This window comes from Leuresthes tenuis, unplaced genomic scaffold (genome assembly GCF_036924035.1).
Source record: "Leuresthes tenuis unplaced genomic scaffold, fLeuTen1.0.hap1 SCAF_19, whole genome shotgun sequence".
Lineage (NCBI taxonomy): Eukaryota > Metazoa > Chordata > Actinopteri > Atheriniformes > Atherinopsidae > Leuresthes > Leuresthes tenuis.
In genome coordinates this window covers 14,215,124-14,228,489 of record NW_027325373.1, presented here as the reverse complement: position 1 = coordinate 14,228,489, position 13,366 = coordinate 14,215,124, and the positions used below count along the sequence as shown (strand labels likewise).

The 13,366-nt window shown below is 41.5% G+C and overlaps 1 protein-coding gene across 3 annotated transcripts in view; it reads right to left on the bottom strand.

Annotated features, from left to right (window-relative positions):
- The window catches only part of LOC140277410 (nucleus accumbens-associated protein 2), a 31,468-nt gene that overhangs the window by 5,547 nt on the left and 12,555 nt on the right, over positions 1 to 13,366 (bottom strand). The window contains exons 1-6 of one of the 3 annotated variants that reach the window (XM_072372414.1): positions 7,738 to 7,969; positions 4,069 to 4,250; positions 3,194 to 3,967; positions 1,772 to 1,948; positions 356 to 461; positions 40 to 137 (exon numbers count right to left, since the gene is read on the bottom strand). In XM_072372414.1, the coding sequence (XP_072228515.1) occupies positions 40 to 137; positions 356 to 461; positions 1,772 to 1,948; positions 3,194 to 3,967; positions 4,069 to 4,180 (1,267 nt within the window). In that variant the 5' untranslated portion in view covers positions 4,181 to 4,250; positions 7,738 to 7,969. Of the gene's footprint in view, positions 1 to 39; positions 138 to 355; positions 462 to 1,771; positions 1,949 to 3,193; positions 3,968 to 4,068; positions 4,251 to 5,407; positions 5,757 to 7,737; positions 7,970 to 13,366 lie in introns of those variants that run through there. The other 2 variants (XM_072372411.1, XM_072372412.1) reach the window with 2 other exon arrangements.

The window sequence follows — 13,366 nt, the reverse complement described above, 5'->3', positions numbered from 1 at the left end:
TCTATGATACATTTTCAATGATTTGGGAAATAAACCTACGTTTGACAGCATTGAGGACCCTGCTGTCCAGGGGTTTTCTACTGGGGTCACTTGTAGAAGAACGGATACCTGTCCCACAGCTATTGGCCAGAGTGTTTCTGCAGGAATACAGAGTCCACACCAGGGGGCAGAGTCAGCAACAGGCACATGTATGGTAAAACAACATGGGAACACACACAATAACCGCATTGCACAATATGGCCACAGGTTAAGTGTGAAAGCTGGTTAGTGACAACAGCAGCAGTGCTGGAGTCATGCACAGATTTCAAATCAAAGACTTAAAGTATGTATTATTTGTGCTTGCCTTTATACTCACCTATCAAAGAATGTGGCCAAGAGACGGCGGAGTAAGACTTTGTGTTTGATACCGGCACACAGATGACAGTTCATCAGCTGACCTCGTGTCATGAACACCTGGGTACCTGAGTTGGATGGGCAGAGAAGAATCTGCTGAGAAACACGCTAACATCAGAATAATTCTTTCTCTTCAGTCGTACATTTGAGGTCTTTAAAGGTAGGTTAACCAAGTTCAAGCAGTCCAAATTGGAACTGGAAACTGAGGAAAGGATGGAGGATAATAAAAACAGAACACTATTAAATGATTAAACATTAACTTTTACATACGCACTGCAGGACTGAATTACACATTTTCATTGTGCTTCGTTCTGTTTTAAATTAAATAAAATCATGAACTGATTGAATTTTACCATGTGATACACTTTCTGAACTCTTGTCCTTTCCTTGGTGACTGACTAAAAAATTGCATATATGCCATTGTGCTCATTAGTTTGTCTCTGCAAATTACACTGCAAGCAATCAGACTCAATTCTTTATTGAATTAATTTTTGTTTCTTTATTTTTGCCTGGATTGATTCATACTAAAAAAAAATATGACTATTTGTTATGCTTCATTGTAGACATTATGCCACATACATGCTGATGGTACCTTTTCTTTTTAAAAGTTTCCTTCCTGGCTGCCAAAAGCAAAAGCGATACAAGGGATCCAGACCAAAAAGTTCTGTTTTTGTCTCATCATACCAGAAAAAAACAAAAAATCTTTCCCCCTTTCACCCCGGAGCTATGTAAGGGACATTTGGCAGACTCCTGGTAGACAGTCATATGCTTTTTACTCCAGACTAACTTCTGTCCAGTCACTCTTCCATAAAGACCTGATTGATGATAACTGCAGAGATGGTTGTCCTCCTGTCACAGCCTTAAATCTCTGAAAAGAAACTGCGCAGTATTGTATTATTCCTTCCAGACTGACCTACACATTGACATGAGTTAAACCCACCACAGCAGCCAATCTGAATAACTTCATGCACACTGACAGTTTCAGTTTCATGACCTTCTCCTGGCCTGTGCGAACATGCGTCAGATGATGCTTTCGTTGATTGTCTTTTCAATTAGAGATAAGAATTTAATTTAATAGTGCTGATGTCTAAAAATAATTCATCCAAAACCTATACTCAAATTACAGTGAATGGCAGTGACCATTGACAGCAGTCAGCCACTTGGATCTGGGCAAACTCTCCAATCAATGAATACTTTGCTAGCTCTACAAAAGTTTTCCTCAATGATGGTTTAAGTTATTCTAATCAGTTAAATATCAGCTTTTTATATAATCTAAATCAAGTGTAGAGGTCTGAATACATTCCAAACTACTTTTGGTATTTGCACATGGTAGAATGTGGGTTACAGTGAATGTGTGTGTTTTTATGTGCCCGCCTACCAGCTACCAATTCCAGCTTCTCTCCAGGGTCCCCCTCAGTGTAGAGCTTAGGGTGGCAGCGGTAGCCGATCTGGCTTATGAGGCTTGCAGGCAGCGCCACCAGGTCTCTGCGGATAAGCACACAGTTGCGATTCTCCAAGGCCAAGGGCACCGCTGCCATCTCTGGCTTGTCTTGGACTAATAGAGCAAAGAGGAACAGAAAGATTTCAGAAAAGAAAGAGTAGGCATACACCAGTTTATCAGAATATATGCCTTAAAACCAAAGTTGTACTCTCATCCATACCTTGCATCTGTGTCATGATCGCAATAAAAGCTTTACAATATAATTAGTAAAGTGTTTTGGGGTAATATAACACAAGTTTGTTGTGCTTTATAAATGTTTTAGAGCATTGCAGATGTATCCCTGATAAGCAATGATGCTGCATCAGTGACCTGACTTTTGGAGGGGGACATATCCATAGCAGGGTGTTAGGTTCTTCCTCCCAAAATATTTTCCCCTAACCTCAAGGATGGCTTGAGGGCATGTGCACACAGACACACATGCACACACACACAGAGAACAGGAGAAATGGATCCATCAAATGCAACACATGCGAACACTTGAAAACCACGGATTAATCCCTTTGCATGAGTTCAGACACTTCTAACTTAACACGCGACCATGGGAAAGATGGTTCTCAAATATCCAACAATGTCACCCCGCGGTACTCTGACTGCTTGCAGATAGAGTTGATTTCATAAATATCTGAAACTCTAGAATTCTACAAACCTGTGTAATGCCTTTGAGCTGACGACTGCAAAGAACGATAAGGGTTGGAGTGCGTCAATTAGGACTGGGTCTGTGTGCCTTCTTGTATGTGAATGCAAACGCAAATCAATATACCGTATGCCGACCTGAGCAGCAAAATCTTCACCAGTGTGAAATTATAACAGAAGACCAGTACAGAAAAGCAGCAAAGTTGTTGGTCACGATGTACTCCAATCATAACTCCATAAGGCTATCTTTAAGCTAAGAGAACCCACACACTCACTGGAGGCACATCATCCTGCTTTTCTAAGATGTGCAGGATACATGATTTATGAAATACTGAATAATGCAACTGGGATGAAATAAATGTGCATCATTTTTTGCACAACACGTAACATGCCTGGAAAAACCCGACATTTTTCTGCAAGTCATGCCGAGTCTAACATTTAGATTAGTGTGATATCAAATGAGTTTCAAATTTTTTTGGGCAGTTGGGAAAATAATGTCAGACCAGAAATACAAAATTGAATTTTGATTATGACTGCTATGGAGTCCTGGATTTGAAAAGTAGACCGTAGAAGTTTACTTCTTTTTTTTTTTTCAAAATAAAAGAAAAAAGTACTGAGAAAATTCCCAAAGTTTCTGCAAATAAATGAACATACAGGTATACTCACTCCCATAGGGGTTAACTGAACGTCCGTAGATATGACTGTAGGTCTCCTCTGTGATCCCATCATAGGTCTCTTCTTCAAACTCCTCATCCTCGTTTTGGTATGATGTGGGACTGTCAGTGGTGGGCAGGCTGGATGCTCCAGGACTTGACCTTTCACCGCCTGTTCCTCCACCAGCTCCGCCTCCTCCACCTCCACTTGTCCCTTGAAGATGGAAAGGAGGCATGCCAGGGATGGGGGTCCCTCCAGCCACTGTGTAGAACAGTGAGCTGACCTTCTCCAACCTACTTCCCAACTCCGAAGATGAAATTTTACTTTGCGTTGAGGGTACTGTAAGGGGTGTTGGATCACCCCCCTCTAGTTTAATCCTACGTTGCGGCAAGAGTAGGGATGTAGACCAGCCCGGGGTTCCCAAAAGGGCAGCCACTGCCAGGCCATTACCATTATTACAAGGACTCTGTGGCTCAGATCCTGTTTCTTCTAGGGACCCTGCTGTTTGAGAGTCACAATGAGGGGAGTTTGCTTTGAACATTAGGTCCATGCCTCTTTCAACTATATGCTGAATCTGGAGGTAGCCAGCTGTGTACATCACCACCAGCTGTTCACTAGCTGCCATTGTTAGCTTCCCTGTATAGCAGAAAGTGAGGATCTGCTCAAAGCAAGCAGGTGTGACTGAGGAAGGCAGCTCAAACTGGGTCTTAGTGGAGCTGCTGAAGAGGTCACGAAAGTAGAGGCTGCTCGCAGCCAAAACAGCCCGGTGGGCTTTGAAAGCCTGACCTGGTTGAGAAAGAGAAGTAGAAAATATTAATAAACAGCCTCCTGCGTTGATTCAAATTCATGTGAGTCACATAAAATCTCTTGATTTCCTGTTAACCAACCTTTCACCAGAATGGATACATCACAGTAGTGTCCCAGCAGGCGCTGCTCATTGAGGGAGCCCAGAACAGTGGCTCCAAAGTTTGGGATCTCCACATGGAGCAGCTGGGACATGTTGGCCACAGAGGGAGAGGAAGATCGGTTTTCAGATATTCACTGCAGTCTCTGCCACTAGGAGAGGCATCTGTAAAAAAAAAAAAAAAAAAAAAACAAGCAGGAAAAAATAAATAAAATTATGGAGGATGCGCCGGAGAAGGAAATAAAAAAAAGGAGCAAACAGAAAATGTGTGAAAAATTAAAAGATATGCTTGGGGAAGGTAGATAGGTGAGAAGCGACAACTCGGAGGAAGAAGCAAAGAGAAAGACTGAAAACAGAGTTTGGATCAAGTGAGAAAACGAATACAGTTGAGGGAGAAGTGAGAGGAGCGTGAAAGAAAGATGGATATGTGAAGATAGTGGGTGAGAGACTGAGGCAGGAGAGAGGAAGGAGGAACAAAGTCACCACAGAGGGAGAAAAAAAAGAACGAATACAATGGCATGTCTACTGTATGTGTTTGAATTGTTGTGACATAGCTTTAGGCTATGCTGTCTAACAAGACTTCAATTCCAAGAGCCTTGGACTCATTCCATATAATATACTTAATGCATAAACAACAATTCACCTGCAGAATGGACTTAGATAGCCAATAAGTCAACCTTGACAATAACTTTTCCGAGCAAAAGAGAAATAAAAGCCAGCTTTTCATGTCATAATTCAGAGATTCTCCTTGATTATGCTGACACAGTACATTTGTCAGCATTTGTCTTCTTTCTAAGTTCTGGCCAGAGAACATTCCCATGCAAGACACTGTTTCATATGAACTTTGATAGTTCTTTAAACACTACATTCTCCAGGAAAATTTGCACCTTCATTCTTGCCTTGAACCTTTGTATTATTGTCTTTGTTTCCCCACCAACCCCCACACATACATATACGCGCTAGTTTCATTATTGAGCAATGCTGCAGAACAGTTTCCAGGAATACAAACTGAAAAAAAATGTCACCGCCTCTCTAACACACACAATCGCACACACACACACACATACGCATACACACAGTCTCTCTCTCCTCTCTCCCACTTCATGCGCTCCATACAGACACACATGCACTCTGGCTTACTTACATAAATGTGTGCATAGCTAAATCTGCACACATACACATGCACTGTAGGCTGCATAGGGAAATTACTGTGTACCCTGGCAGACAAGCAATCACCTGGAGAAACCAGCACATAACTTTCCTCAGCTAACATGCACAAATGCACAAAAAGAGCGCTCACTGTAAGCCCAGACAGTTCTGACCTGTGTAAGCCAGTCCTCTGGTTAAAGCACACCATGGAGCCTTGACACACAAACACACCAGCAGCAATCAGGAGCAGGACAGAAGAGGAGTAGTTACAGATGGAAGGAGAGCACTCTGATGTTCTCCGTCTGGCTGGCTCTCTCTTTCACTTAAAGTGTCATTCCCACTGTCTCATAGATGGTTCTCTCTGCTGTCTGACTGACTTTTCTCTTACTGTCTTCTATCTCTATATCCTCCAAAACCCCATTCTCTGCTCTAGCACCGTCTCAAAGCTTCCCTCTGCCTCCTTGTCATTATCTTTCACTGCTTCTCTCCCCTCTCACTATTCTCCAAGGGCTGAATTCAACAAGTGCCGCTGTAAAGAGGGAGAGAGAGAATGGGGGGGGGGGTGTGTAGAAAAAGAGAGCATGGCAGAGCGAATCAATGATGAAAGGAGTGGGAGGCTCGGTGTGTGCATGTGTCTGCGCGCGTGTGTCTGATCAATGCAGTATCTATACGTCGCAGGGAGTGGGAGGGAGAGAAAAACACAGGCTACAGTTACAGACTGAGACAGAGACTGGGCAGAGCTAGAGAGAGTCCGAGGGAGGGAGGGGAGAGTTGAGACAGAGAGAAAGTCATTTGAGGACAATACGAGAAGAGAAAGACAATTAGGTTGAAGCAACTTCTGCCACATGCCCCTGGACACAGATGTCTATATGGTTTGACAGAAAGAGGAGGACAATGACTCAGAGAAAAAAAAAAAGAAAGGAGAAGAGCTTACAGAGGTCAAAGCCACTTTTAATTAACAGAATAGTGAAACTTCTAAAATTGCCTGTTTGACGCAAGTCTGGAGCAAATGCGTCACCCGTTAGTAAAGCAAAGCTTTACTAAAGTGAAAGCTTCATGGTAAAGAATGGAGAAATGGAAAAAAAAGTTATCAGAAAGGCACTTCCCTCTTTCTAAGACAATGGTAATAAAAAAAAATTAAAAAAGAGGTTTTAGTTTTGAGCAAGTGTTGCGTATGTTCTCTGAATCATGCCAGGACATCTCTGCCAACCACCTACACAAAACCAGAGAGAAGAACTGTCTCTACACGAGGCTATTTTGCACAGGAATTGATAAATTAAATGATTAATTTACGCCTCTGCTTTGGTAGCTCGGCATATTCAGGTGACATCTCTGTGTTTTCTGTTGCTCCTTTTTTTATCAGTGCATTAGAGGCCTCCCTAAATGTTACTTGATGTGGATAACGGAGGACATGAGCCAGATGTCACAGCCTGTGACGGGACAACAGCTACAAGAAATACAACTGCTACCAGAGAGAATACGCTCCACAAAGATGCGTGTAGGAGGATGTGCATTTAAAACTGATGGATGAGTAAGAGAAATTTTACTGTATGTGTGTAGGCATTAAACCTAAATGTTGACTATGTCTTGCAGGTCACAATAAAAACCCTAAAGGCATGATGGAGATAGCCCTCTAAATGAGGCGCTGCAGAAATTAAAGTAACAAATCTAAAAAATGACCTTCAAAATCACAGTCCATTTTTTCAACTCACAACAGACAATCTGTTAAAAGATATAAAGCTGTTGCAAAGCATTTTTATGTCCGAGAACATCCCCAGAAACTATCAAGACACATTCCGTTTCATTCTTTGCCAAAGAAACCTCAAGTGGAGAAAGTTGTGTCTAACGGAGCAAACTTCTACTCTTCAGTCACAGCGGAAATATGAAAGGGAGGATATCAAAAAGCGTTAAATAAAGCGAGTCAGAATTTGGTTTAGAGAGCTTTGCCCCAGCAGTGTGTGATATCTGCTCGGCACATATAGGCACACATGAGTGAGCACACACAAAAAAGCTCAGTCAAACGGCGGAGAAACAAATCCGCAAACACACTAATGCAAACAGACATACACTCACTCCCCTGTTCTCTCATACACGACACACAGTCAGGTAATCTCCCTGTGCACACTCAGCGATACACATTCTGTTTGTCTATTTGTCCCCCTGCGAAATGTGATGGAAAATGTATTGCTCCACCTTAAGAATGTGCTGTGTGTTATTTTTCTCTGTCTTACAAACAATGGCTGCCTCATCCTGTGTTTTTCACATGATGCACACATGTTTTTCTATAAGTGAAGTTTCCTGGTTGCATCGGCTGCTTGCACAGCTGAGGTGGCTAAGTCAGTAAGTAAGAGTCTTATCTGTCCATGCACATTTCCCACCTTTGTATAACACTCCACCTTTGTATGTATAAGTACTCATGTAAGTTCAGACTTCTTCAGAGTTGCAGCCTGGCGCTCTCCTTCATGAAGCATAATAAACCTTGGAAATGTTGGTGCAGACTCACTGTGCTTTGTTAACAGAAATTTTCACCTCAGAACCTGCCCGACTGCTTGTCCATCGGTCCATCCATCGGTTATTGTGACTATTGTGTTCTTACGTTGCCTTCTGCTCCCCCCACCCACCTGACTTTTCTTTCTCTATCCTTCCAACCCTGCATACCACGTACCTACTGTCTCTCTGCCAATTAATGCACACAGAGCTGCATTGCAGTGAGGTTGGCGCGTGCCACGGCAGCAAGCACAGTACAGAGTCTACAGACATGCATGTACGTGCCAGCCAGGCAGAGCGAGAGGAGGAGGTGGAGGGGAGCGGGAAAAGAGGAAGAGGGAGGGGGAGAGAAAGAGCAAAAGAGAGTGAACGGAGAATATGTTGAGTCAGGCAGACAGGACAGTGGTGTGCCACATCGCACATGTACACATACACTTCATATTCATGTAAATGCATGCACCAATAAATATGAAGCGTATACAGGTACATTCTTAGAAAAAGTGCAAAGAAATTCACACAAACATAAAAGTGCACATATATACACACACACACATAAGCATGCACATGCAAATTCCAAGCTACCGCTGCCTCTATTAAATATAGACTTTGCACGTCCCTGATAAAGAAATATAAGGCATGAACCCCCTCAACTTGTTTGTGAAACAAGTGATTATGTGTGAGAGTGCGCTTCTCTGCAAATTGTATCCCTGTTTCATAGTGAGAGTGTTTGCATTCCCATGTCAAAGTTTCTCACATACCAAGGCGTGTTTTTACAATCATCATTATATACCCGGCTGTGACTTTTGGCACTCTATGTCTGCCATGTGCATGTGCAAACATTGGTCTGAGTTTTTATATTACATTAGAACTGCTGTTCTGATAGTCATTGTCAGCTTCCTTCAAAATGTGCTGCATCTATTTTAATGAAAGATTCATACCCTCATTCATTGTTATCAAGTGTAGGAGCAAGTCCAGGCTTATTTGAAAAATATGAAGAAATGAGAGAATTAGCCAGATGGCAAACAAACACACACGCACTCACACATACTCACAGATTTTAATTACTAGTTATACTGTAGCTGCCAACCAAATGACAATAGAGCGACAGTCAAACATAAACCTCTGAAAGTCAGATGCGATATTTATTCATGCATTCACTATTTGGGACTTTTTGGAATAGTTCAAGAAAGTCACGAAGTTGGTGTCACACACTGCAGACAAAAAAAGAATTAAACATAACATTAATAATACATCTAATCAAGGCACATCAAAGTAATAACATCAGTTAAAATCCCATTTAGTGCAGCAACCCACAAAAAAAAAAAGCAAACTGAAGGAAAATTTTGAGGTGAGCTGAATAGGAGTACATCCTTCCTCACTTGCTTATGTTGCCTCCATACAGTCTCAATATGAACAGTCCCCTTGTTATAAATATTCAGATCCTGCAGTTGTTCTCATGTCTAAAGTGTACCAGACAACAGATTCTATCCACGTTGAGACGGCAACGCTCCCTGGCAACAGTTCTACCAATCGGGAACGAGCGGGTGTCTGCCTGAGTCTGTCTGAGTAGCATTATGGGATGTCGGGAGAGAGAGAGAAGGAGAGAGAGAGACTGCTTATCAATGCTTATAATGTAACATCATTCCCTGTGTATAGACCCTACTGGGTGAAGTCGTCTGCACATAGTCAGGATCAAAATCAATCTCTCTATGATTCATGGAGTTATGTAACAAGGAGACAACTATGAAATGATTTGTTGTGGGCTGAATATTGTCTGCCATCTCCCCACTTGTATTCACTCAGTATGCACCAATTATCGGCACAGATAATGTAGGTCTAACTTGTGTCTGATGAGGGGAAAAAAGAATGCCTGACTGTCAGTTTTAACCCGTGGAACAATGTTTTTTGAGGCAATACAATGATCTATATCCAACAACGAAAAGATTGAAAATCACATACTTGCGCAGGATGTATGAACTACAGCTTGTATCATTATAAAATGTCACAACACTTTGATCAGACTGTAACCTACCACATTGTCTTTAGAGCCTCTAGGCAACATGCTGGGTAAACACTGTGAGACCAAACCATTATCCTTTCCTAACCCTAACCTACTAGTTTTTGTGCCTTAACGTAACTAGTTTTGGTGCTGAGCCCTAACTGGAAATGAAAACAGAAAAATACAAAAAACAATGTCACATGAAGGAGCCCCAGAGGGTACCAAGTGCGGTCTAAAGACGTTTGTGAACCGTAAAACTATGTGCTTCTGACTCATTTTGAAGTACACTGACTTTCATATGGACATTCATGGGCCTGAAACTGCCCAAGAGTCCTCAGGGTCTGAGATATCGTAGTTCATGACTTTGGTTTTCAGTCTTGCACCAAAACATCTTGCTTTGCAGTTACTTTACATTGTTTGTGGGCTTTAGACGGTGTCTTTGTGGCCTCTTCAGCGTGACAAGAAATTCCTGTGTATGGCTATCCATGTGCAGGGCTCACACAGAGTTCGAGTTGATGCAATGAACAGTGGGTTACATCCCAGAAAAAAAAAACATGGGCTAGATATTCACCAACGGTCCAGATGTGCCTGATGTACAATAATTAGATTGGTATAAAATGCAACCTTTTTTTGTCATCAATCCATAATTTCTCACCAGATTCTACAGGTCTGTGGCGCTCTGTTTTTTTCCAGCCTACTAATTAATTACTTTAATCATTCAAATCACTGTGTGCACCAAAGCAGGTTGCTGCTTAAAAAGCAAACAAACAAACAAAATACTCTGAAATCTTCCTGCCACCAAAATGTAGACAAAACGGAGGCTAAAGATTTTCACATGAGGAAATGGTGGAGACCAAAATCAGAGCAAAAACTGGGGAGTAGTATCAAACAAAAAGTTGTGGGAAAAAAGAATCTGTATGAGTTTAGCCTGTAGTCGAGGTGCAAACAAGACAGAGGGTAACACAGAGGAAGAGTGTGTACAGTGTGTGTGTGTGTGTGTGAGTATGTGTGTGATTTATTCTCTTGAGGCAAAGACATTGTTAATGGACTCCAAGTGGCTGTGGGAGGTAAACAAACAAATAGTTTCAGCAGCTACTACCTCAGACCAAACTCTGGCGATTGCGGCTGTGCAAAACAGTACAGTCATAGATGTCAACTGAAATACAGCTGAACATACATGACAGGATTTAGGCACACGGACGAGACTTGGAGACAGAGACAGTGAAGGGTGAGAAAGTCTGAAAGGTACACGAAGAGCGTCTAAATTGAAAGAAGTGACAGGGTGAGAGAAAGTGAGAAGATGGAAAGATAAAAAAGAGAGAGGCAGTATGTGCAAGAGATGTGCAAAGAAAACAAAAGAGAAGTTGAGAAAACACACTGAAAACAGTGGTACAGAGGAACAAGATTTAGACAACAATTTACACAGCGGCAGAAAAATATGACTCAAAATGAGTTGAGAGATGAGTGATGACATGAAATAAAGCCACATAAGATAAGGGTTTGAAAAAGTTAAGAATTAGCTCAAGTAAAGAAAATGGCTGACTGTTAATCATATCCTCATATGTATGACCTGGAACAATGCATGGTTTCTTTTTGACCAGATCAGAGTCCACTTTTCCACAAAGGAAACACATGCAGGCAGTTATAAGGACAAAGTGACCACATTACTGACTCTGAAATGTCATTTCCACCAAAGTAACTTCACAGGTTGACAATCTGTTTGAGGGAAATCCCTGCCGCAGTAAAAGACAGAGAAAAGGAATCAAACATTCCATGACATGAGAACAACAGGTAGGCTGGATTTTTTATTTTTTTTTAGTCATGTCAAACTCATTTTGCAGAACCACAGGGGCCTGCGGGTCGTTCCAGTTTACAGCAACACATTAGGGTGATGGCAGAGGAGCAAGGAAACTCAAGCCTCAGACTCACGCAAGACTGAGATATTTACAACAAACACTGACACTATGACACAAGACAAAAAAATCCCTAAATTTCCAAGTTACAGAGAAACTATACGTAAGCAACACAAGAAGAGTAAAAGGGAAGAGAAAGCCCACAGATATAAGAAACTATTCAATACACAATAATAGAATAAGTGTGTGTATGTTAAGCAGCATTTTCTTGTGCTAACACAAAGATATTAGATACTGACCTATGACAGCCATGTGATATTTCAGAAAATGTTTCTAAAAAGCCTCTACCTTGGCACTGGCTTGCAGCTGCCATGTCACTAGTGGGTGTAGAAATATAACATGTAACGATTTGCTGTAAGCCTAAGGAATCTAATTTCACACGTGATCTGATGCTTTGCTTTTGCAAACGAGCCATCATTTCTGAAAGGCTAGGGCATATTTTCTATCTACCTTTACCCGTCTGGTAATTCAATGGACTCCCATGACTCCTGTGAATTATAGAAAAAAAAAATTGGTTTGTAACAATTATGGTACACGTACTGACAACATTTTAATAAGCCTTTAAGCACACCAATGAAAATTGAGACATTATGTTTTTTGGGGTTTTTTTAGTGTGAAGAAAAAGTAATCTGATATTTTTGGAAGATCGAGTTACACTGATCAGCGACTAAAGCCCTCAAAATGAGTTTCTGGGAAGTCTCTAAAACTGTCTGACAAACTGACAGTTATTAGTCACATACAGGCAGGATTTGTTACAGTACAGTTCATGTACAACTCTGATGTTCACTGAGGTCTACAATTAAGGAATGCAATTGCATATTCACTGAGGCAAATATAGCTTTATCAAGTAATGAAACTTTTTCAGGACATAAAGTGAGGTCCATGACAACACATAAGTCCACAGAAATGAGCTAAACATGAAACATGATGTGCCTGTGGCAGTTCAGTGGGGATGTTGGAGTCCTGCCTTGTGACTGCTTTAACAAGGGCATCAGTTAACTCCTGGGGGAAGATATTGTGGCATCTCAAATGTGTTAATTTCCAAACAGTGATCATGCCACGGCACTAACCCTCTACTGGTTTACAAAGGAGTTCATTTGTTGTACAGTACTTGATGCCAACATTTAGAGAACCTTGCTAATTTATTTCTGCAAGAACAGTTACAAAGCTGACGTGTTAGTGTTGCTAGCACACCAAACCACAAGACAGCTAACAGTCTGGAGCACTGAAACAAGTTAAGGAAAATGTAAGCGTAAAGTAACACTAACTGTCAAACAAAACAAACAGCAAACTCCAAGAAAGTGAGTAGCGTCCACCCACCCAAAAACTATAATGGCTGTGAAAAACAAATAAAGGCCTGCTCTAAAGCTATTGTTTGGTTTGTGCCTTCTGGGCTAATATAACAAGGCTGTCATGAAGGTATTAAAACTACATTTTGAGACAGGATCTGTGTCCAGCTTTCTCACAGCTGTGTGCCTGACTGGTGATCTAGCCTTAGGTATGCTCTTTAAAATGGCCCTCATTTGAGGTTAAAATGGCCATTAGATGGTCTGCTGAGTGTCACTGACTGTCAAACAAGGATCCCAATTAGGTTAGATGTCAGGAGGTCTGTATGGTTTTCACTGTGTTTGCATCAGCTCTATGCATTTGTTCCAAACATGATTTGATTTTCATGGGACATGAGACAGTGTAACATGGAAAAACGAGAATCAAGAAATGAAAGCCTGCACAGA